Raw genomic sequence first — 22,114 nt, 5'->3', positions numbered from 1 at the left:
AAATGAATGGACAGAAGGTTTAAAACTAATAAGCGAAAGTTCTTCTTCACACAGCACATGGTCAACCTGTGGAACTCCGTGCCACAGGAGGCTGTGAAGGCTAGAACTATAACAGAGTTTAAAGAGAAGTTAGATAAATTCATGGAGGTTGGGTCCATGGAGTGCTATTAGCCAGGGGGTAGGAACGGTATCCCTGGCCTCTGTTTGTGGAAGTCTGGAGATGGATGGCATGAGACAAATTGGTTGGTCATTGTCTTCGGTCCATCCCCTCCAGAGTACCTGGTGCTGGCCGCTGTTGGCAGACAGGCTACTGAGCTAGATAGACTTTTGGTCTGACCCAGTATGTCCATTCTTATGTTCTTATGTTCTAAGCTCGGGGCTCAAGGTTGGGGATCTCACTGGACCAACTTGATTTTCATGCAAACCCGCTCCTGGGTTCGCATGTGGCCTTTGGTGGCCAGTCTGGTAGCTATCCTGCCCTAGACGGCCGCATTCCTGTGCCTAGTGCAGAGGTCGTGGATGTTGGAGGCCTCCCCCCAAACCTCGATGAGGTCCACGATATCCACACTAGACCAGGTGGGCGCCCGCCTCTTGCGGCCCTGGGCAGGCTCCTGGGAGCCGCCAGCCTGGTCCTGGGAAGAGGCGGAGGGCTGGATGGCAGCGGGTGCCTGGCTCATGCCGTGCCAGATGCAGGGTCTGCTGGCTGTGTGCTGGCAGGCTTGCAACTGGCACAAGCACTGTAGCCAGACCGTGGCCCTTTAAGGGCTCCGGGGCCGGGAGGGGGGCAGAAGAGTTTCCCTGGTTTGGCCCAGATTGGTCACCAGGGCAACCTGGAAAGAGTTAACTTCCAACTAGTTCGAATTAAGTGGCTACACAGCCCTTAATTCGAACTACTTAATTCGAACTAGGCATTAGTCCTTGTAGAATGAGGTTTACCTAGTTCGAATTAAGTGCTCCGCTAGTTCGATTTAAATTCAAACTAGCGGTTTGTATGTATAGCCGCTATTAAAGTTAATTCAGACTAACGACTGTAGTGTAGACATACCCATAAGGGTTTGGTTGTGCCAGGAAAATGGTATGGGCTCGCTTCTCAAAATCATACAGAAAAGAGACAGAAATTACTAGGCAGGTGAAAGGGGCTGGTTGAGCATTCCCCCTTCCCCATCCGAGACTACCCCAGCCCTGCACCTTCCACCACACAGGCAACCTTGGGAGAGGGATGAAGCTCCCCCACCCCCCAGATTCATATGGGTACATTGTTGAATGTTCTCCTTTGTCAGGAAATGAAGGGAAAATGCATAATTTGCTGCATTCCTGAGGCAAATTACTGGATGGGGAGATCAGGGGACTGATAAGCTGTGTACTTTGCTCTTGCTCCCTGACAGGGACAGGAGGGGGAAAAAGGAAGCAGCTCTGATATGTCTTAGGGAGGTGTGCATACATGCGCACGCACACCCACGCCCACCCACAGACACACACACACCCTCTGCCCAGCCCCCCTGAACCTCCATGCACCCTGCCCTCATCCCCGCCTCACCCACCCGACTCTGACTCCTGCGTCCTCCACACCACTAGCCCACTGCCAGGAGCTCCCCTTAAGGACCCAAGAAGCACCAGATAAATGTGCTAATGATAAAATATTGAAGATTTACCATTTAATGGTAAGATAGCCAAGAAATGTATTACATTTATTGTTAAACAATTTGTTCTGGATAAAAAAACCCATAATATTTGGAATTGACCCAATTATTTGTCTTTATTTTTCTTTTTGAAAGGTGTAAGAGACTTAATCTGCAGTCTTTAGCTTACCTTTGGCGTCGAAACCAAGAAGTTTTGCTCAAAGAAATGATATCGTCTCACATTCAAGCTATTATCATAAAAGTAGCAGCCTTTGGTAGGTGTCCATATTATGTATTTTAACACTTTGATAAAGTTAATTTGTTAATGAGCAATTGCAAAAGCATAATAAAGAAAAAGAAAACAAAAATTCTGATTTGTAAATTCAGGTGAAAAATAGTAACATGAACAGGTGAAGAAGGATAGATTTAAAAATGAATATTGTCAAAATATGACAAAACATCTGAACAATTAATGGAATTCTAGATAATACATAATATACACAATGCATTTTTATAGTTTAGTCATTAAATTTCTTCATTGATATTTTTCTCCCCAGGAAATATACATATATAATACAATGGTTCATAGTATTTTCATTCAGAGGTAATACAAATTTGTGGTTAGAGATAGGTTCAGAATTATAAAAATCAGAAAAAGATTTAACAAAGATTTAAAAAATGAACAGCCAGCATCATGTAATTATATTGAGACTTAAAGAATTTGTATAACAGCAGTCTTTACATTTGTGAAGCACATATAGAGTATTGTTGCTGATATTTTTAAAGAATGATAGTTATAATTTAATTGTTTGAGTAAATCAGAGCTCAAAATCAACATATTCCTTGACTTTCATTGGCAACGGTGTAAAGTGTGACTTTTTTATTGAACAAGCCATTACAAAAGATGACCTGAATGTTTGCAAAGACAAAAGATGTACCCAAGTGGACCATTAAAGAAAGCTTTATTGAGTTGCACATGTTCTGTAACCATACAGAAGCAGATGAGAATCTTATTAATGGCACAATATGTCATTTCCAAATTACAGGTCTCTAAGCAGTTTTTCATGTAAAGGTATCAGATGAGGATTTAAGAATAAAAGTGACAAAAACTCCTTTTTTTAGGGTCACTAGGGTTTTGTGGGTCATTAGACCAAAGAATGTCTAGTATAATAGAAAAAGAGTAAGCTCTGCAAGGATAGATAAAAATACGTCTGATAAATTGTGTCGTATAACTTTGGTGTGTGACAGGACTTACATTCAGCATATATGTGACACATTCACGTTAAGTGTCTAATGCCTTCTTCTACTTCTTTAAATACCATTTTCTTAAAAAGGAGGTAATATTATGGTGTAATATTTTTCAAGAATAATAGAGAGTAACATTAGTTGTTTTTCATAGACTGACATAATCAGTTTAAAAGAAACCCTTTCTTTCTTTCTTTCTTTCTTTCTTTCTTTCTTTCTTTCTTTCTTTCTTTCTTTCTTTCTTTCTTTCTTTCTTTCTTTCTTTCTTTCTTTCTTTCTTTCTTTCTTTCTTTCTTTCACAACACTTTAGTTTTACAGCACTTCAGGATGGTCTCCTTTCACTATTCTTAGCGGATTCTTCAATGCTGTTAGCATTATTAAAATATTTAGTAACTCTTTCATTCACTCTTAGTTTACATGAGATGTTCTGATTTTTAATAGTGTATGCTCATCTGGTGGGATTGGTTATAATATATAGAAAATAACTGCCTCACTTCCTCCTGCCAGCACCTCTCTTTAAATAAAGAAAAAAGCCCAAAATCTTTTATTTTAAAGAAAGAAAATTTCCAGCTCATGTACACTAGACCAGAAATGGAACATTCCTTATATTTTTACAGCACTTAATCTCAGTGTAAGACATAAGAATAAGATTAATTAGCACGACTTTTCAGAACTAAGTAATTATATGTCACCAACTGAACTTTGTTTCACTTGCTTTGTTCATAAACAGCTCTCTGGAATTATATGACAGTTCAGTACTTCTTGCAAAGAGTTTAGAACCAAACTAATTTTTAGTTTAAAAAACCAAAATCCATTAAAAAAGTGATAAGACCTGAGTTATTCAGAAAGTGACTTCCGGGGTGACATCGTTGGTGACCTGTATCATCCTTGAAGCAAGATAAACTTGTCCTTTGTAGCTCAAGTGCTTTTAAAAGTTAAAATTGACTGGTTAGTGCACAAAAGAATGCTTTGTGCAGTGTTCATTTAAAGAGTAAATGCCGTAAATAGTTGTAGATAGTAATTAGATGGAAAATCACTGCTGCCTTTTTTTTAAAGTAAAAAGAAAGATCTTATCAGACTCAATTTCTCACCTGCCTCAGGCAGTCATAATTAGATATAAGCAAATTTAATGGAGCTTATGTGCTCTGGAGCCATTCTACAGTGCTTTAATAATTGCATGCTTTATTAAAGTAAATTTAAGGTATGAAAACTGTTTAACATATCAGGTGGCGAAGAAGCTAAAGATACAGGTTACCTACTTGCCTTTTAGTTTAATAATCAAAGGCGTTTTAAAGCCAGATTGCTCTGACTATATTTAAAATAACAGATTTAAAAGTCTGAGAGTTGATGCATTAGATGGTATACTGTACAGATGCTAAAACAACAAGCAAGTCAGGTAACTTGAGCTTGACGTTCATCAGCATTGGCATGCCCACACACCCTCTCATCTTACGTTTTCCATTAACTTAGTGCTAATATTGGAAAGGTAAAAGACTGTAGGCTTATATAGATAACACATAATTATACAAGTAAATGAGCATTAGTTTAGTACGTTTCCTTAAATCTGCTTTTACAATAGTTAGCCTTGCCGGCAACAAGAGTTTTCCATCTTGGAATAGTGCTCTGCTCCAAATGATGACAGACCAAGTCACTTGGTCTTTCACTTATGTGCAACAGGAACACTGTAACCAGCACTGTACATAATGTATCTTCATGTCACTTCTGTTATTTTTTAGTCAGTTTCACTTTGTCCCAAGGCCAAAATTTAAAGTGAGTATATTTCAAAAGTTCCAATAAGAGATGAACAGGAACCGAAGAAAGTAGTTCAAACATATGTATATCTAGCACTTCCTTGATGTTTCCCAGAGCTGCCAATAAACTATAACTGTGTGATGAACTTTTTCGTACAGTATTTCCACTTGAACTGAATCTGGCAATTTAAAATAATACAAGGTAGTCTGTATTAGCTGAAAAATACCTGGTAATAGCTGCCTATAGGCACCTTTACTGTAAAATCCTGTTATATCAATTATCCAAAGGAAGGTGGTGGAACAGAGCATAATAAAGTGTCAACGTAATTATGAAGGGCCTCTTTTTGATGCCGTCACTCACACTAGACTAAAGTTAGGTGATTTGTGGATTAAATTGCAGTTCAGCTTCAGTAACTATGTTCGAATCTGTAACTCAATGAGTCCCTATCTCTGCATAGAATATGATTTCTCAAGTTAACTTAATATCCCATTCGCAATAGATCCTAAACCAGATTAGTTATGCTAACACATTGGCAGCATATTACATGTGCCTGTGATAGTTTATGTCTACTGCAGACCAGTAGTGAGAGTATATCTCTGGATATTCCCCCTGGTTCCCAATAGGATCTATGATGGTTTCTGATCATCTAAGGATAATGTGAAGAAAGCATTTATATTTAGTCTGCTTTCAGACCACTGTGGTAAACTAGTTTATATGACCTGAGTAAAAAAATTATTTGTAAGCCATGACTACTATGATATATTAAATAACTGAATTCTAAATTTGAGTTTTGTCTATATAATTTGAATTATTCTAATGTCTTATTTACAATTAAATTGACTTAAGTTCAGAGTGGTTAGCTTTTTTCAATATTTTAACAACACTCTCTTAAAGTCTATTCATCTTCAGTACATTTTGTTAAGAACTAATACAGATTGTTTGCTTGAGGAACAACTTGTCTTATTCAATATTTTAATCAAAAAAATTGTAAAGCCAAAATTCCCAGCTTTTATGGAATTAATAAGTGTTGCTTCATGTACTGTATATGTTGCAGTTCCTTTCTGTTATCTTACAGTATAATAATTACCCATTGTAAGATTAAACCTTTGAATAATAAATTGTAATCATTACATCAAATAAAAGAAGCATTCAAGTACGAAGGCAATTCTCTCTGCTTCCCATAGTAAATATTTCTATACCTAGCCCTTTCATTAGCCCATATAAAAGAAAATATATTGTAACTCTCTTCATTTGTGTGGGAATAATGGAAACAGAGAATATTGATTATTGATTTCCAATTAAGTATTGCATGAACGGCAATCCTGGCTTCATTGAAGTCAATGGCAAAACTCGCACTGACTGCAGAGAAGCTAGGATTTTTACCCCAGTAGAGAAAAAAACATTCAGGACCCAATAGTGCCCACTGAGGTACAGAAGTGGAAGCTTCAGCCTCTTAACACTGTTTTTGAAAATCTGTCCTTGTTCTGTTAAATGGGAATGGGTCTTCTTTTAAAACCAGGCTACAGTTTTCATTTGTGAGAAGTTTTGAAATCTGGATTGAGGAGAGGGGTTTCATACTAGGTAGGAACACAGAGGAAAACAGTCTCTTCCACTAAAAAGTTACTGGTTTATTATACAGGCAATTTAAACACGACTTGACAAATGAGCGTTAACAAATAAAAGGAAAGGGGGGGGTGGAGAAGGGGAAAAAATAAAGAATCAATGTAAGATTCCCTAAATTGCACTATAAATGCAAGTGCCTTTTCACATTATATTAAAACTAAAGAACAGGATAGTCTTTCGTAGACAGTTAAGCTTGTTTTAAGTTGTTTTTCCATTTTTTTCTCTGGTTGTTGCTGGATATTAGTGCTTTAATAGAGTTTCTGACAACATTTATAGCCTTTGCTTTCAATGTTGTTTATTTTTACTAATGGGGAAAAGATTGCTTTCATGTACCATAATTTTAAATAGAAGTTAAAATAGCAAATAATGTTCTTATCTGTCACCCAGTACAAAATTTTAATGATTTACTGTTCTCTTGGAAATAAGATAAGACATTCTCAAACATGGCCTTTAAACACCTATTACAAAGATCCTCCTTCAACAAAGTTAGCCTGTATGATTTCTTTGCACATAGTTCTGAAGGCTTGAAACTCATTTTATTATTGTATTCTTTGTACCATTGACACAATTGGTAAATGAAGGGGATGCTTGGCAGGAACTTTAGGAATGGCTGTTATGTGCCTTCTTTTCTTTTTCCTCCTTAAAAATCTTGATTGTTTTTGATCCAGCATATAACTATAGTAGTTACATTTTAGAACAAAGCTTCCAGAATCTGCTCATGCACTGTGGAATGTAAATGTATTTGACCTTTTTGCTTCAGACATGTTTCCTTAGTGCATTTGTGTGCTGAATTCATGGAAGCCGTATAACTCACATTATTTAACAGTAACAGAAAAGAAAGCAAACTCTCTGTCACTTGTTTGTCTTATAGCTGTGCTACCAAAGGGGTCATGATTCATGAGGCCCCAGCAACCATTTTGCTCTATTAAACAGATATCCCACTCTATACATAGGGCTCAGCCGGAAAATAAATAGGTGATTGTGGAAGCAGGAGGCAAAAACATAGTCAAAGCTAACAATGGATTCAAGTAAAATGTGTTGAGAAAAAGTTGGTAAGAGGGGAGAAAAAGGGGTTGTGATGGGACTTGATAGGGAGGAGAAACTTGATTCCAAGGTGACATGAGTTGTCGGAGAGGTAAATTGAGCTAACCAAAAGGCAGGCTGAATGGAGGGAGACAAGTAAGGGGTAAGGAGATAGATTTTTGAGTCATCATCACACATGTTGTAGTTGAAACCAAATGAATAGATGAGATCATCCAAGGAAAAGTTGAAATGGGAGGAAGGCGCTACATAGGGAGCGTTGTTTGTCTGCTCTAGAGAATAAGAAGGGGACTACTGAAACAGATGCTAAAAAATTATCAGAGAAGTTTGAAATGGAAATGGAGATGCTAGAGTCACAAAGGCTTGGGTAAATTAAGATTGTCGAGGAGAGAATAATAGGGAGTATGAAAAACAGCAGAGAGGCTAGAGTATGAAGGAAGAGAAGTCCTGGAATTGACCATCATACTCTTAGCAAGAGCAGTTTCATTGGACTTAAGGGGGGGCAGAGGCAATACTGGAAGGGATCTTGGATGAAGTTGGAAGACATGTTGAGTTTGGAGGTGAAAGGAAACGTCATCTAGGAGAGGATGTTTTTGGGGACTAGTAAAGCTTTTGAAGCTGGCTAGATTAGAATATGTTTTAATTGTGAGAAGATGGAGTTGAAAAAGAGTGAGGAAGAAAGATGGTTACTAGGTCAGGTGGAAAGGTTAATAGAGAAGAGTAACCAAGAAATCCTACACCAAAAAGTTTGTAGACTTCATTTCATTCCACACTTTGGGTTATGTAGTTGACCATTTGTGTCTCAGTGTGAGTGGCTGTGTACTTAGCCAGCTCACTTATTTTAGATGCTGAAAGTAAATTTAGTAGCCTAACTTTTGGTTCCCATTTTTGGAATTATTTGCCTATATTTATAAAAAGACGTATTTTGATCTGTGTTCTGGAGACAGATAACCAAAGATCTTCTGGCCACCCAGTTTTTGTAGATTCTTTATTGGGGCACTGCGAATGTGTAGGCAGAGATGGTCAGGGAAGATTGATTTATTTACTTATTTTCTACACACATTCCAACTTCTGCAACAGATGAGCCAGGGGTCCAATAGACAACAGTTTCCTTCCCTCCAGGTCCCTCATTCATCCTTAGAGCAAGTTCATTTTTTGCACTTAATGAGGCAGTGATTCTGTGGGGAAAAAAACGGTGTGACCATATAATTATGTTCTATACCATATGCACTAAAGCAACTTTAATTGTGGCATTACCTAACTTTTGATCTCTTGGCTAAATAATGTTCTTGTGATAAAGTAATTTTGTATACATAATTTTCTAGCTTTATAAAAATACAAACTGAAGAAAAAACCACAGAAATGTTATGTGGCATCATATTGATAACTACTTGGTTCATCGGTAGGTTTGGAATTCTTAGATCCTCCACACAGTCCTCTGCCACTTGACTCCTTGCGTTAATGCCATTTGTCCTGGACTACTGCAGCCCAGTTTACTTGCTTAGCCAATTCCTGTTCCTCGTTACACCTCATTATTGGATTGTCTCTCCTAGATTTCTTGTCTCAGTCTTGTTTCACAGTGTGATACTTTGCTTCCCACATCTTAGATCCTTGTTAGATATTACTACCCTTCCCACCCACACATATTTCCCGCACCTTCATCAAGCCTAATCTCCTTGTACAGTCAGGCCTACTCTCCTTTCACTTCCCTCCTCTCCCTCCATTTTTTCATCTAGTCTCCATGTGCGATCTTCTGTCCCTCCAGGTAACTTGCTCCCAGCCCAACATGTCATTTTCCCCACTGGCTTCTTATTCCATACTCCCTGCTTATATCCTTACCCAAGTATTCCCAGCTTCCCCATATCCACTTCCCAGCTTCTAGTCCTGGTCTCCTTGCTCAGCCAGTTCATTTTACTCCCTTCACACCTTCTCCAGTCCCAATCTTGACAGATTCCGTCCCCCAACCTATTCTGTTCTTCCCCCTCTGTTAAGGCTTTTGTTCCTTCTGTATTCAAATCAGGAACCTTCTTGCTCCATACTTCCTGGTGTCAACAGAGTCTTTGAGAGCATAGGGGAGTCAGGCTCACTGCTCTGTTTCAGTGCCAAGCAGAAAGCAACTATTACATTGAAAGTCAGGATGAGTATTGTCTGTGAAGATGACATGCATAATCTGGTCAGCACTAGAAGCTCAGAGAGGCTTGAGCATGGAAGATGCAATCTTCGCATGTTTTAATTGCTAAAATTGAATTTTTTAATGAGCATGTGCAAATTCTTAAAGCTTATAAATTGGCCAGATTTGGATGAATTTTCACAGAGCTGGCAAAAGACACGTTGCTGATACAATGGCTGCTCCCTGGTCATATTTCAAATAACTGCTCCAAAGCATAAGAGTTATTGAAAGGAAAGACTGACAGAATATTTTAGTGTAGAGTAAATGACTTTATTTTCCCCCAGTCTTGTTCTCTGAAATGTCAAAACTGTTTTGGCTGAAACGTTAAAAAAATGGACTGAGATGGACACCCAGCATGGAGTCCTTGCCAAACAATTAAAGGTTTCCAAAATTAGAAACATCTGAAAACAGTGTTTTACAATGGGAAATGTCAGATTATCCAACAGATAGCACTACTAGCATCACCAATGATATGTTCTTTTTAGATTTCAAGGTTTTTGTGATGACTGAGTAAAACTGATTGCAACTTACCAATATATAAGCTTTTTGTGTTAACCATATTTTCCCCACTTGTTTCCTAATGAGCTGCAGCATGCACTATATCAAATCTTGTTTTGTAGAATGGAAGCACAGGACGTGGATGACATACACAATTGCCCAGTGCTAAATAAAATCCATCCAACCTTTTTCTAAGCTATAAAAAATTTAGTGTTTTTAAAATATTTTCCAGAAAAAATGTTGTTTTGTCAGTTGATGAAACAATGAAATATTTCTTCAAAGAGTTACACTTTTTAGAGAGCTTCAGTGGATAGCCAAGTTAGTCTGTACAGAAAACTACAACAAATGGTCTGGTAGCACTTTATAGACTAACAAAACATGTATCATGAGCTTTTGTGGGCACAGCTCACTTCTTCAGATGACCATGGTCGTAGCTGAGCCCACGAAAGCTCACGATACATGTTTTGTTAGTCTATAAAGTGCTACCAGACCATTTGTTACTTTTTAGAGAGGTTTCCTTTACTTGTCTGGTAAAAAACTGAATTGCCTTTGAAACCCTGCATGCAACTGGAATACATTTAGTTTTGATGTTCATTAGACTCATTAGAGAGTAAAGATAAAATTCAGTCTGTAAATATGAAGAGTTTTAGGATCTTTTACCAGATAGAATTCTGAAATTTGATGACATCAGATTTTACCCTAGTGTAAAAAATACTTGATTAAATTTTGAAAAGGTTCTTTAGAACTACATACAGTTGAAAAATACAAACCAGAATTAGAAGTGAACAATTGCATTTAGCTTGAATTTAGCTTGTTCAGTAGTATTTAGCTCCTATTGTTAGAAAGGTTTTTGAATCTCTTAAATTCTTCGTTAACATAACACTGGTCTACAATTTTTTAGAAGTCGTCTGCTTCAGAGATAAAATGTGCTATTTATTATGTATTTTGATGTGCTGAATTCAAATATGACAATTAAAACAACTGTTTGGCTACTGTTTCCAAGATATTTAAGTTTTTACATTTTATGTCTATGTATATTGTGTAGTAGTGGAGTTTTAATCATAAATTGTAAACTTTTCATGTGTTTATGGTTGCTTTACATGATAATATTTCACCTGTCCTGTTTTTGTAACACTTTAAAAATCAGCAAAAGGGTTATATAAATAAAATTTATTATGAAACAAAAGTCAAAAAACTATTATGTACATAGTTTAGTCCTATTCAGTGTCTACTCGGTGGTTCTTGGCTTGTCTCTTGTATTCATTAAATGGAACATCTCTTGTCACTGTCCAGCAATAGTCTGCAAGCATTGATGGGCTCCATTTACCCTGATAGCGTTTCTCCATTGTTGCAATGTCCTGGTGAAATCGCTCGCTGTGCTGGTCGCTCACTGCTCCACAGTTCGGTGGAAAAAAATCTAGATGAGAGTGCAAAAAATGTATCTTTAATGACATGTTGCAACCAAGGCTTTTGTATGCCTTGAGAAGGTTTTCCACCAACAACCTGTAGTTGTCTGCCTTGTTGTTTCTGAGAAAATTTATTGCCACTAACGGGAAGGCTTTCCATGCCATTTTTTCCTTGCCACGCAGTGGATGGTCAAATGCATCATCTCGAAGAAGTTCACGAATCTGAGGACCAACGAAGATACCTTCCTTTATCTTAGCTTCACTTAACCTTGGAAATTTTCCACGGAGGTACTTGAAAGCTGCTTGTGTTTTGTCCATGGCCTTGACAAAGATCCAGCTTGATGTGTAAGGGTGGTAACATAATCTTCCTTGATTCAACAAGTGGTGGATGCTGAACCCTTTTCCTCCCAGGCTCCAATGACTGTCAGAGTGGCCAATCTATCTTGATGTAGTGGGAATCTCTTGCATGACTATCCCATTCGCAGAGAAAACAGCAGTACTTTGTGTATCCAGTCTGCAGACCAAGCAAGAGAGCAACAACCTTCAAATCCCCACAAAGCTGCCACTGATGTTGGTCATAGTTTATGCACCTCAAAAGTTGTTTCATGTTGTCATAGGTTTCCTTCATATGGACTTCATGACCAACTGGAATTGATGGCAAAACATTGCCATTATGCAGCAAAACAGCTTTAAGACTCGTCTTCGATGAATCAATGAACAGTCTCCACTCATCTGGATCGTGAACGATATGGAGGGCTGCCATCACACCATCGATGTTGTTACAGGCTACAAGATCACCTTCCATGAAGAAGAATGAGACAAGATCCTTTTTACGGTCACGGAATATGGAAACCCTAACATCACCTGCCTGGAGATTCCATTGCTGTAGTCTGGAGCCCAACAGCTCTCCCTTACTCTTGGGTAGTTCCAAATCCCTAACAAGGTCATTCAGTTGACCTTGTGTTATGAGGTGTGGTTCAGAGGAGGAGGATGGAAGAAAATGTGGGTCCTGTGACATTGATGGTTCAGAACCAGAAGTTTCATCCTCTTCCTCGTCTGACTCAAGTGAGAATGATTCTGGTGCATCAGGAACCGGCAGTCCTTCTCCGTGGGGTAATGGGCGTATAGCTGATGGAATGTTTGGATAATGCACAGTCCACTTTTTCTTCTTTGACACACCTTTCGCAACTGGAGGAACCATGCAGAAGTAATAATTGCTAGTATGATCTGTTGGCTCTCTCCAAATCATTGGCACTGCAAAAGGCATAGATTTCCTTTTCCTGTTCAACCACTGGCGAAGATTTGTTGCACAAGTGTTGCAGCATATGTGTGGGGCCCACCTCTTTTCCTGATCTCCAATTTTGCAGCCAAAATAAAGGTGATAGGCTTTCTTAACCATAGTGGTTATACTGTGCTTTTGTGATGCAAAAGTCACTTCACCACAAACATAGCAGAAGTTATCTGCACTGTTCACACAAGTACGAGGCATCTCTGCTCACTTTGGCTGAACAGAAATGTGTCCCTTTGAAAAATCAAATACGGACAAATAAGAGAGCACGACACTGTATGATTTCTAGAGCTGATATAGGGCAATTCGTTCAGCAGAGTGATATAAGCTTCGTTATGATTGCATCATCCAAGACTTCTAGGAATAACATGATGCAATTCATATCATGTATGATGCAATACCAGCTTCAGATTGCATCATTCATTGTTTTGCCTAAAAAGCAAGTACTGTCCAAACCCAGTCATAGATTTATTCATAGATCCAGTCAAAGATGTATTTTAGTCATTTCTGGTTTAAATTGAGATCCCTTCCCTTTATAGCTCACTTATCCTCCGTCATTCGCAAGTCAAGGGTCGTATATACTGACCCAATAGCATATCTTGAAAACTATAGCCAATCAACAATTTTAAGCATCATTTTCATTCTCAGTGACTCAGAATTAGTAAAGTTTGACTACATTTATTTCAGAAGCATTTTGGCTGTAGAGCAGTGATTCTAACATGGCTTACATTATGCCATATAAAAACAAAGTCAAATCAAGCTTATTAAACTATATTGTAAAATATTTAAAATAAAGATTTGAGGTGGAAAATGTACTTTCATGGAGTTAACTTATTCTTGCATCTTTCCCCTTTATATATAGGCTGTGTCTAGACTGGCAAGTTTTTCCGCAAAAGCAAATGCTTTTGCGGAAAAACTTGCCAGCTCTCTACACTGGCCACTTGAATTTCCGCAAGAACACTGACGATCTCATGTAAGATTGTCAGTGTTCTTGTGGAAATGCTATGCTGTTCCCGTTCGGGCAAAAGCCCTCTTGTGCAAATGCTTTTGCGCAAGAGGACCAGTGTAGACAACGCAGTATTGTTTTGCGCAAAAAAGCCCTGATTGCGAAAATGGCGATCGGGGCTTTCTTGTGCAAAACCGTGTCTAGATTGGCACAGACGCTTTTCTGCAAAAAGTGCTTTTGTGGAAAAGCATCTGTGCCAATCTAGATGCTCTTTTCCGCAAATGCTTTTAACGGAAAAACTTTTCCGTTAAAAGCATTTGTGGAAAATCATACCAGTCTAGACATAGCCATATTATTTACAAAAATTCAACACTTTAAAAAGTTGGAAATGAAATGTCAGGGAATCCACCCTATTCATTATTGTTATACAATCTTTCATTATATATCAGCCTGCCTACATTATACCAAAATATGTTAACTCTACCTACTTTTTTTGTTTGAAAATGGAAATATTCTGTTGGAGATATGATGATCAATTTTATATTATTTAATTAAGATTCCATTAAAACCAGTCAGAATTTCTGTGTTGACTTGAATGGGAGTAGGATGAAGCCCAGAATGTTTATTACATATTTTGAATGACTAGTCCCATGATCCTTCATTCCAAGTAAGAGGAGAACAGTTCCATATCACTCATCTGTGTGTCCCTCCCAGTCTTTTGTTCCCCGTCCATTCTTCTGTATATGCTAGATGGTTAGTTTCCCAGTTCCTCCTAGCTGAGCTGAGCTTCTCAGAAATTCCCCTAATTTTTCTCAATCTTTCTCGCTCAACTTCCATTTGACACCTTCTGTAATGAACTTAACTCATTCTCTATTTATCTTATCTCACAAGTGTGATCTCTCTCTTGTGGGTCTTGGTAAGTCCGTCACTAACCCTCCCAGCAGTAAAGGATCTTCTAAACAAGGTTGGCCACACCTTGGACATTTAAAGGACACGCTGAATTAATGGAAGGGGTTTCCAAAAGACAAAAATAGTGGAAAACTTTAAATACCATACCTATAACGCTATATTCCAAACTACCCATTTTATTCCAATGTGGTGTAGCAAGCTAAATTTCTGGGAGATGTATCTTGGGGTGATGAGATGCTTGGGGAAAACAGATGGAAGAGTTAGAATATCAGGCAACGAAATGGAAAGCAGCTTCAACTTCAGTTATGGAGCAGCTATTGCTTCTCTATAATTTGCTGTTTTTTCTCTATAATTTGAATGAGTAGCTTATAACTAGGTTTCTCTTATAAAATGTGTTAGTGTAATACTCAGTTTCTTGGACAGTAGTGGGTTTTTGCAGCACATTCTATGCATCTGAGATTAGAATCTGTTGTAATGTGGTTTATTAAAAAACTGCATAGCAGGCCATTCATCGGAAGCAATAAATAATACTTCGATTTTCTTTTAGGATTATCTTTTGTTGAAATAAAGGGAAAAATAGGGATGTAGTCTATGAAAATATTTCATTTAAAAGCATATAGTCACTCAGCATTTCAAAACATGTATACAAAAGAAGATCTATTTCAAACTGCATTTTCACAGAGATGAGTTGTTACATTTTCTGTTTTAGTAAGTAAACCTCATGTTATGAAAACAGAGTATGAGTGTTTTTAAAAATGATATTGAGTGTGGATTTAATTTTAGAGCTTCATGGTGTATTTGTCTGTATGAACAAAGTGGACCATTAAAATGTATTTTGCAGTCAGGTATTTTGGTCAAACTTTTCACTTCTGAAATGCTTTGACTTTTAACGGTAATCCATATATTTTTATTTTGCATGAGAGTGTGAGGATTGAAATTTGGTACATTTCTGTATGAGTCCTTTTATAATATTGCATTTAATTTAACAATTGTCCTCTGGCATTGTTGCAAATCGGGTATTGACAAAAGATTGTTCTGCAGCCTTTGCTGACTTATGCAAGAAGATGTTCAGTTTCTGTCAATGGATCTATCAGGAATTACAGACATACTAGAAATTGCTTCTCAAAGTAATTACACCATTTGTACTACCGCATACTGATTTTACAGTAAAATGCTAGTCCACAAAAGTTGAGATCAGAGCATGGTTACTTTTACTGGACACAATTCAAAATAGCATTATCAAATCTTCCATGTTGTTTCTCTCATATACTGGACTGTCTCAAAGAAATAAAGCCTCACTTGCTTTCTGGGCAGCAGATAGTAAACTAACTGATATAATTCAATTGGGGAGTTGAAAAATGCATTGAAAATAATGGGGCATAACATTCTAGGGTTAACATTTATTCATAGATGATGCAATTAAATAAAGCAGGCATTAACTTCAAGGTCAGTCAGTAAAGTAATAAAATTGAATATTTTAATTGAATCATAATTGCATCTCATTGATACACTCAAGTAAAGTAAAATAGATGTCAGCTTTGCAAATTATGGTCCTTTCTTCTAATTAATTTCTTAATTCTGTGTAGTTTTTCAGGGTTTGGGCCTAATGTGGGTTTATCCTCTCATACAACTTTCTTCAGACCTGGTCTCATTGAGGAACTATCTGTGTGATATGATTAGATAACATGCAGTAAGGTTTTATATTATATTCTTCTGCTTTAATCTAAATAATTATGAGAGTCTGAAGTAATCTATGTTTCTTAAAGAAAAAGAAATACCAAATAGTTAAAGTTAAGCTGGGTTTTTATGATTTATGAGTATATATGAATATTGGTATTTCATTACATTGAAAGTAAAAACAGGATTGGTAATTGCAGTTGACTGATCATGAATGCATTTCTAAATTAAATGGATAGCACTAGCTAGTTTGCAGGTGACTGGTTACGAGTGTACTGTAAATTTATCTGGTTTTTAAGGCCTTATTAAACCACAGTTTATATCCATTCCTCATGCAAATTTCATTAGAAAGGAACACTTCTACATTAAATGAAACTTTAAAAGAAATACATATTTTTCCTAAGAAACATTAAGGTTGTTAGCTAAGAGGAAGCTTTTCTTAGAAACTGGATGCACAAATTGCATTTTTACAGATTTTAACAGACTTGGAATATATTGCATATTTTAAATGTGTGTGCTTCCTACAGAATGGGGTTTATTTGTAGATTGTGTACATATTACATTATCATTGTACAGTTTAAAACTGTTCTGAATTCATTCAAATATAGTTTTTTCATGCCTGGGGGAAGTTGTTAAACTTATGAGTTATATGATATGATATGCATTCTTTGCAAATATAGTGCCAATCAAAAAAAAGTGATATAAGGACAACCTAATCATCTTAACTTTTAAATACTTGGAAATATAATGAAGCAAACAATTAAGCATTCAGTTTGCAAACACTTAAGAGATAATAAGGTGATTAGTAAAAGTCATCATGGATTTGTCCAGAACAAATTCTGTCACACCAACCTAATATCTTTCTTTGACAGGGTAACAAGCTTTGTGGCTGGAGAAAGTGGTAGATATGGTATATCTTAACTTTAATAAGCATTTTGATGATGTCCTGCTTTATCGTCTCATTAACACACTAGGGAAATAGAGCCTAGAGGGAGCTGCTGTAAGGTGGCTGTATAACTGTTTGGAAAACCATTCCCAGAGCATAGTTAACAGTGTTTCACAGTCAAGCTGGAAGGGCATATCAAGTGGTATTCCACAGGGAGCAGCCCTACATCTACTTCTGTTCACTATCTTGATCAATTATTTTGATAATGGCATAGAGCATGTGTCTCAAACTCCTGATCCATGGTCCACCTGTAGACCAGAGCATATTAGCAATCTAACTATGTCTAATTAGTCTAGACATAGCCTGAGGGAATCAGCCTTAGGGTTTACTGGGGGCTGGCATATGGGAGCAGAAGATGTTGGGACCCCTTCAAGGCTTTCAGTGGCAGGAGCCATGGGAAAGTGGAGCATATTCAGTGGGCACACCCACTCCACTTTGTTTTCCCATGTCTCCTTCCATGCTGGGACAGGGTGTCATGAAGTGGGAGAGGGCAGAGCAGTGGTGGGAAGGGGCAAGGTTTGGGGGGATGCGTTCAGACCCACCGTTCCAGGATGCCTGGTCTCCCAGGCCAGATTGAGAATATGCTCTAGCCCAGTGTTTCTCAACAAGTAGTATGAAGTCTGGGGGGTACGTCAACACAACTGAAATTTTGAGAAAACTGAATTTTTGTTTTAAGTTTTATAGCGCTTTATTATTTTTGTACTTTTTACACCCACAAATGTAATCGCCTGCCTAGCTATGATTAAGTTCTTTAAACAAATGTGTTGCAATGGTAGAAAAAAATATTGTGTGTCTGAAAACTGTAGGTACTAGAGGTACTTATAATTTTTTTAAAGGGGTCCTTTATAAAAAAAAAAGGTTGAGAAACACGGTTCTAGCCTGTTGATGGGCTACTGAGTTTGGGACTCCTGGAATAGAGATTTATAAAGTTTTCAATTGATTGATGACAATTTGGGTGGCGTTTGCAGGAGCTCTGTAGAAGATAGAAATAAAATTCAAAATAATAAGAAAAATATTAGGCTCATTTAAGAAACATGTCTTTTTCTTTTGAGAAAGGAAAGGTAATGTGCTAATATATAGTCCATGGAAACTTGCAGAGATGATGTAGTAATTTATTATTTAGTATTAACTCCTTTATATGTTTTCTTATCAGGAAACGTGTATATAGCCAAATCCTGGATCCATTAAAATAAGTGGTCCATATTCTGTATTGATATAAACTGTCATAACTCTGCTGAAGTCAATGGAGTTATTCCAGAGTATCATCTAATGATCTGTCTCCCAGTAGGCTGTTTGCCATTTACTATGATGAGATGAGGATCTGATCCATAGGAAATATGTAGCCATGTGAAAGCTATAATCTCCTTAGCTCCATAATCGTTGTATAAATGAAAGACAATTCTCATTTGTGCATCACTGTGGATATTGCTGAGCTCTGTCTGTAACAAAGTCATTGTTTCTCTTGCTATAGTACTTAATGACAAAAAGCAAAATAAGATCAAAACCAGTAAGAAAACAAAATAAGAAAAATGCATTTTATAAACAAAATACGTCAAGGATTGGGGTGCAACAGAGTGTTTGTGACGCCCCGGGTCGCCCCGCGGCGTTTGTCCCGAGGTCTCTCTCCTGTCCTAGAGCTCCGAGTCCTTCAGTTTCCCTTTTTCACGCGTTTATCTTCGTTTTCCCTCTCCCTGGCAAGGCGGGAGGGAAGGGAAGGGGGGCCCGGGCCCGCCCACTCTCATGAGCCCCAGCCCAGGGCCCTAAGGGTTCAGGTTCAGTTTGACCCGAACCCGGCTGACGGGGTTCGACCCCTTAACACATCAGCCCACCAGTCAAGCCTGACTCTGCCCTGGGCTGCTTCCTTCCCCTCCGGCTCCAGCGTCCCCCGACACCCAACTACCAGGATCAAACCGCTCACCGGGCTGAGTACGGCTGCCGTCGCTTGTCTCGACCAGGGCGATCCACTCAGCTCCTTCTCTCCCCCCTCTCTTGGCGCTGCGGGGCCATTTTAAAGTTGGCGCCGGGGTCGCGACCCCAGCGTCTCTCGGTGACCCCGCCCCTCGCGCCTAGGCGTCCCTCCGTTGCCTGGGTGACGTGGCCCCCGTCTACATGGCGCCCGGCTGACGTCACTCTGCGCGTCCAAGGCAGGGACGCTCCGTGCCGCCGCCGAACACCCAGGGCAGAATCGGGCGGCGCGTGGCGGCCCGCCGTACAGTGCAGCTTGGGCAGGTGCCCCCGCCTCGAGTGGGGCTGCCCTGTCACAGTGTTGCTATCACTTTCCCTGGAAGACCTGTACAAGTTGCAGCTGTACCACTCATGAATAATGATTTCCTCCCACATCAGTCATGGTAAAATCTTTATAGAACCTAACTCAAATCTATATTTGCAACATAATTGTAGAATATATCTTCTTGACATAAATTCATGCATTTTGGATGGTACATGTATAATTCCCTATTGTTAAAATAATAATAAAGGATAAAAACAGGCAAATGGACACCATCTGCCAGCACAGGTAATGAGATCTAAAGTAGCCAAATAAGTAGGCAAACCTAGACCAAAAGGGAAAAATAGTAGTAAACATAAAAAATACAAACATGTAGATACAGTATTTTACTAATATAATTTAAAAGAATCAATAAAAAAATTACAGATATTAAAACAATTGCAAATAAAGCATACAGAAATCTCATCATGTTCTACAGCAGATATGAATGTTTAGAAATAATGTAGTGGTAGCTTGCTCCTCTGCAATTGAAATCAGTAGGAGCTTTGACATTGATTTCAGTAGGACCAAGATTGTCTTGGAGCACCTCATATAACCCTCAAAATAAAATTAAAATATTTTAAAATGATTCTTGTATTGGCAACAAACAATCTTATCTGAAGATTCAGCTTACAATATCAAATCTATACCAACATGAAGATTCACTCCAGTAATGATATTAAAAAAGCGACTTCCTATTTTAGTCATTAAAGCAGTTTTTAAACTATTTTCCTCAGGTCATAAAATAATTCACAATGTGTTTCAATAGAATCTTAAAAATCTTCCTTAATGTTTTGAAATCTCATTTATTTAAATTATTTTATCTTCATAGAATTTTAAATAATCTAAGTCTGTCATCACCAGATTTGAATGAATGCTAGTTACCTAAGATTAGCATAAATATATTAATATTCCTACATTTATATGATGACTTTCATATTGAAGAAACCTAGAGTGCTTTATGAGCTATACTATAGGTATTACTTCTTCCATTCCTGAAATGCAGTCATGTTGGGTGACAGGATAGTCTGGGAAATAAAGGTGAATACTGTGTCTGTGAAAATTTTGAAATAATTTAGGTACAGGTGGCAATATGTCATTACTTAGATGTAGTTTTCCCAGCATTCCTACCCTTTTAAAAATCACCAATGGATATTTAGTAACTTCAAGTAATTAGGACCTCTGTTTCTAAGTTTCAGCTGAAAGATGACACATTCAAGTAGCATAGTGTCCCCCTTGCATATTTGTTTTGTACTGATGTAAAAGGAGAAATGTTACCTTATACAGCAGATTCTACGATGTTATGGGCATGAAGTGTTTTTTTTTTAATCCAAAAACTGACTAGCACCAGTTATATGCTCTGCTCCCAAGAACTGATTACATCACAGCCTAAAATGGTATGTCTATTGACAAAACACAAAGGCAAAAAGCTACTACTGGAGCAAAGGTAGATACTTAACGGTGGGACCGCCAGCCTCACCGGGCTCCTGGGCAATATGGGGGGTGGGCTGCTCTCCACCCCCAGAAGGGACAGGGCCTCAAGCAGAAAGAGCAGAGCTGGGGAAGCCAGCCCTCAGTGCCACCTGGACTGCAGCAAGCCTCCTCAACCTTAAGTTCTGCGGTACTCCGACAGCTGTTTAAAGAGTTTGGGGCTCCAGCTGATGTAGTGGTGGAGGCAGCAGCCAGAAGTTCTTGGCCCTTTTTATACAAAAAGGCAATTGTTCCTCCCTCACCCCCAGTCAGCAGGCCTGCCAGTTAAATGAATCTGTTTATAAAAAGAAGGTAATTATCAAATATTTATACCTCAATTAAAATAGAACTGTTCAGTCAAAATGAAAACACAACCATCAAAAACACAAGAAACCTTAAAGAAACAAAAAGAAATGGAAGAACAAAGGAGTTCCTGTCTTCCAAAGAGAAGAGACAATCCAAGTTTTATGCTTTGTGTGTCAGTGTGTGTTGAAAGAGAGATGCATACACACAATACAGTATGCGGCTTGGCAAAAGGCATATGTAATAGAAAATAGTAGAGGTAAATTTGTCACTTTTGAATAATGGGGGAACTATGGAGTTAGGTTTTTTTATAGCATCTCAGAGTTACAGACTGACCACCTGCACATCTCATTTGGAACCAAAAGTACACGATCAGTCAGCAGCAGAACTTAGACCAAAACAAAGCAAATACAGTTCAGTAGTGTATTAAATTTAATTTAAACTACTAAAAGAGAGAAAGCAGTGTTTTCTCTTCATCATAAAGTTTCAAAGCTGTATTAAGTCGATGTTCAGTTGTAAACTTTTGAAAGAACAATCATTACATATTGTCCAGAGAGACAAACATTTTCTGGTATGAACCTCCATTCCTGAGGTGTTAGTAATTCTGAGGTTCCTACTGTATTTACATATATAATCTTGCACAGACTGTGGTAGTTTTTTTTATTACTATGAACTTGAATTATCTACATTTCCTTGTGCTTGATGAAGTTCTGAGAAATGAAAGCATACAGTAAAACAATGAAATTTCCAGTTGATACACAGTGCAAAGGAAATTAACCTTATTTTCTACAAACATGGAAACTGGTTGCCCAAAGGGAATAAGAGAGAATTCCAGCTAAGTACATTTACTTTAGGATCAAAATGATTTTAAATATACAGGAACTGGCTTCTAAAGGACAATGTTACAAAAAAAATCTACTTTGACGTCTAAACTTCTTTCACTTATTTTATTTGT

The 22,114-nt window shown here is 37.9% G+C and overlaps 1 protein-coding gene across 5 annotated transcripts in view; it reads left to right on the top strand.

Annotated features, from left to right (window-relative positions):
• Window positions 1-22,114, top strand: part of DPH6 (diphthamine biosynthesis 6) — a 358,530-nt gene that overhangs the window by 94,191 nt on the left and 242,225 nt on the right. For all 5 annotated transcript variants that reach the window (XM_075927016.1, XM_075927014.1, XM_075927013.1 and 2 more), the window contains one exon: window positions 1,776-1,894. In XM_075927016.1, the coding sequence (XP_075783131.1) occupies window positions 1,776-1,894 (119 nt within the window). The remainder of the gene's footprint in view (window positions 1-1,775; window positions 1,895-22,114) is intronic.

This window comes from Pelodiscus sinensis, chromosome 4, assembly GCF_049634645.1.
Source record: "Pelodiscus sinensis isolate JC-2024 chromosome 4, ASM4963464v1, whole genome shotgun sequence".
NCBI classification, from domain to species: domain Eukaryota; kingdom Metazoa; phylum Chordata; order Testudines; family Trionychidae; genus Pelodiscus; species Pelodiscus sinensis.
The sequence above is the reverse complement of the archived record's forward strand: the minus strand, read 5'-3'. Positions and strand labels throughout refer to the sequence as shown.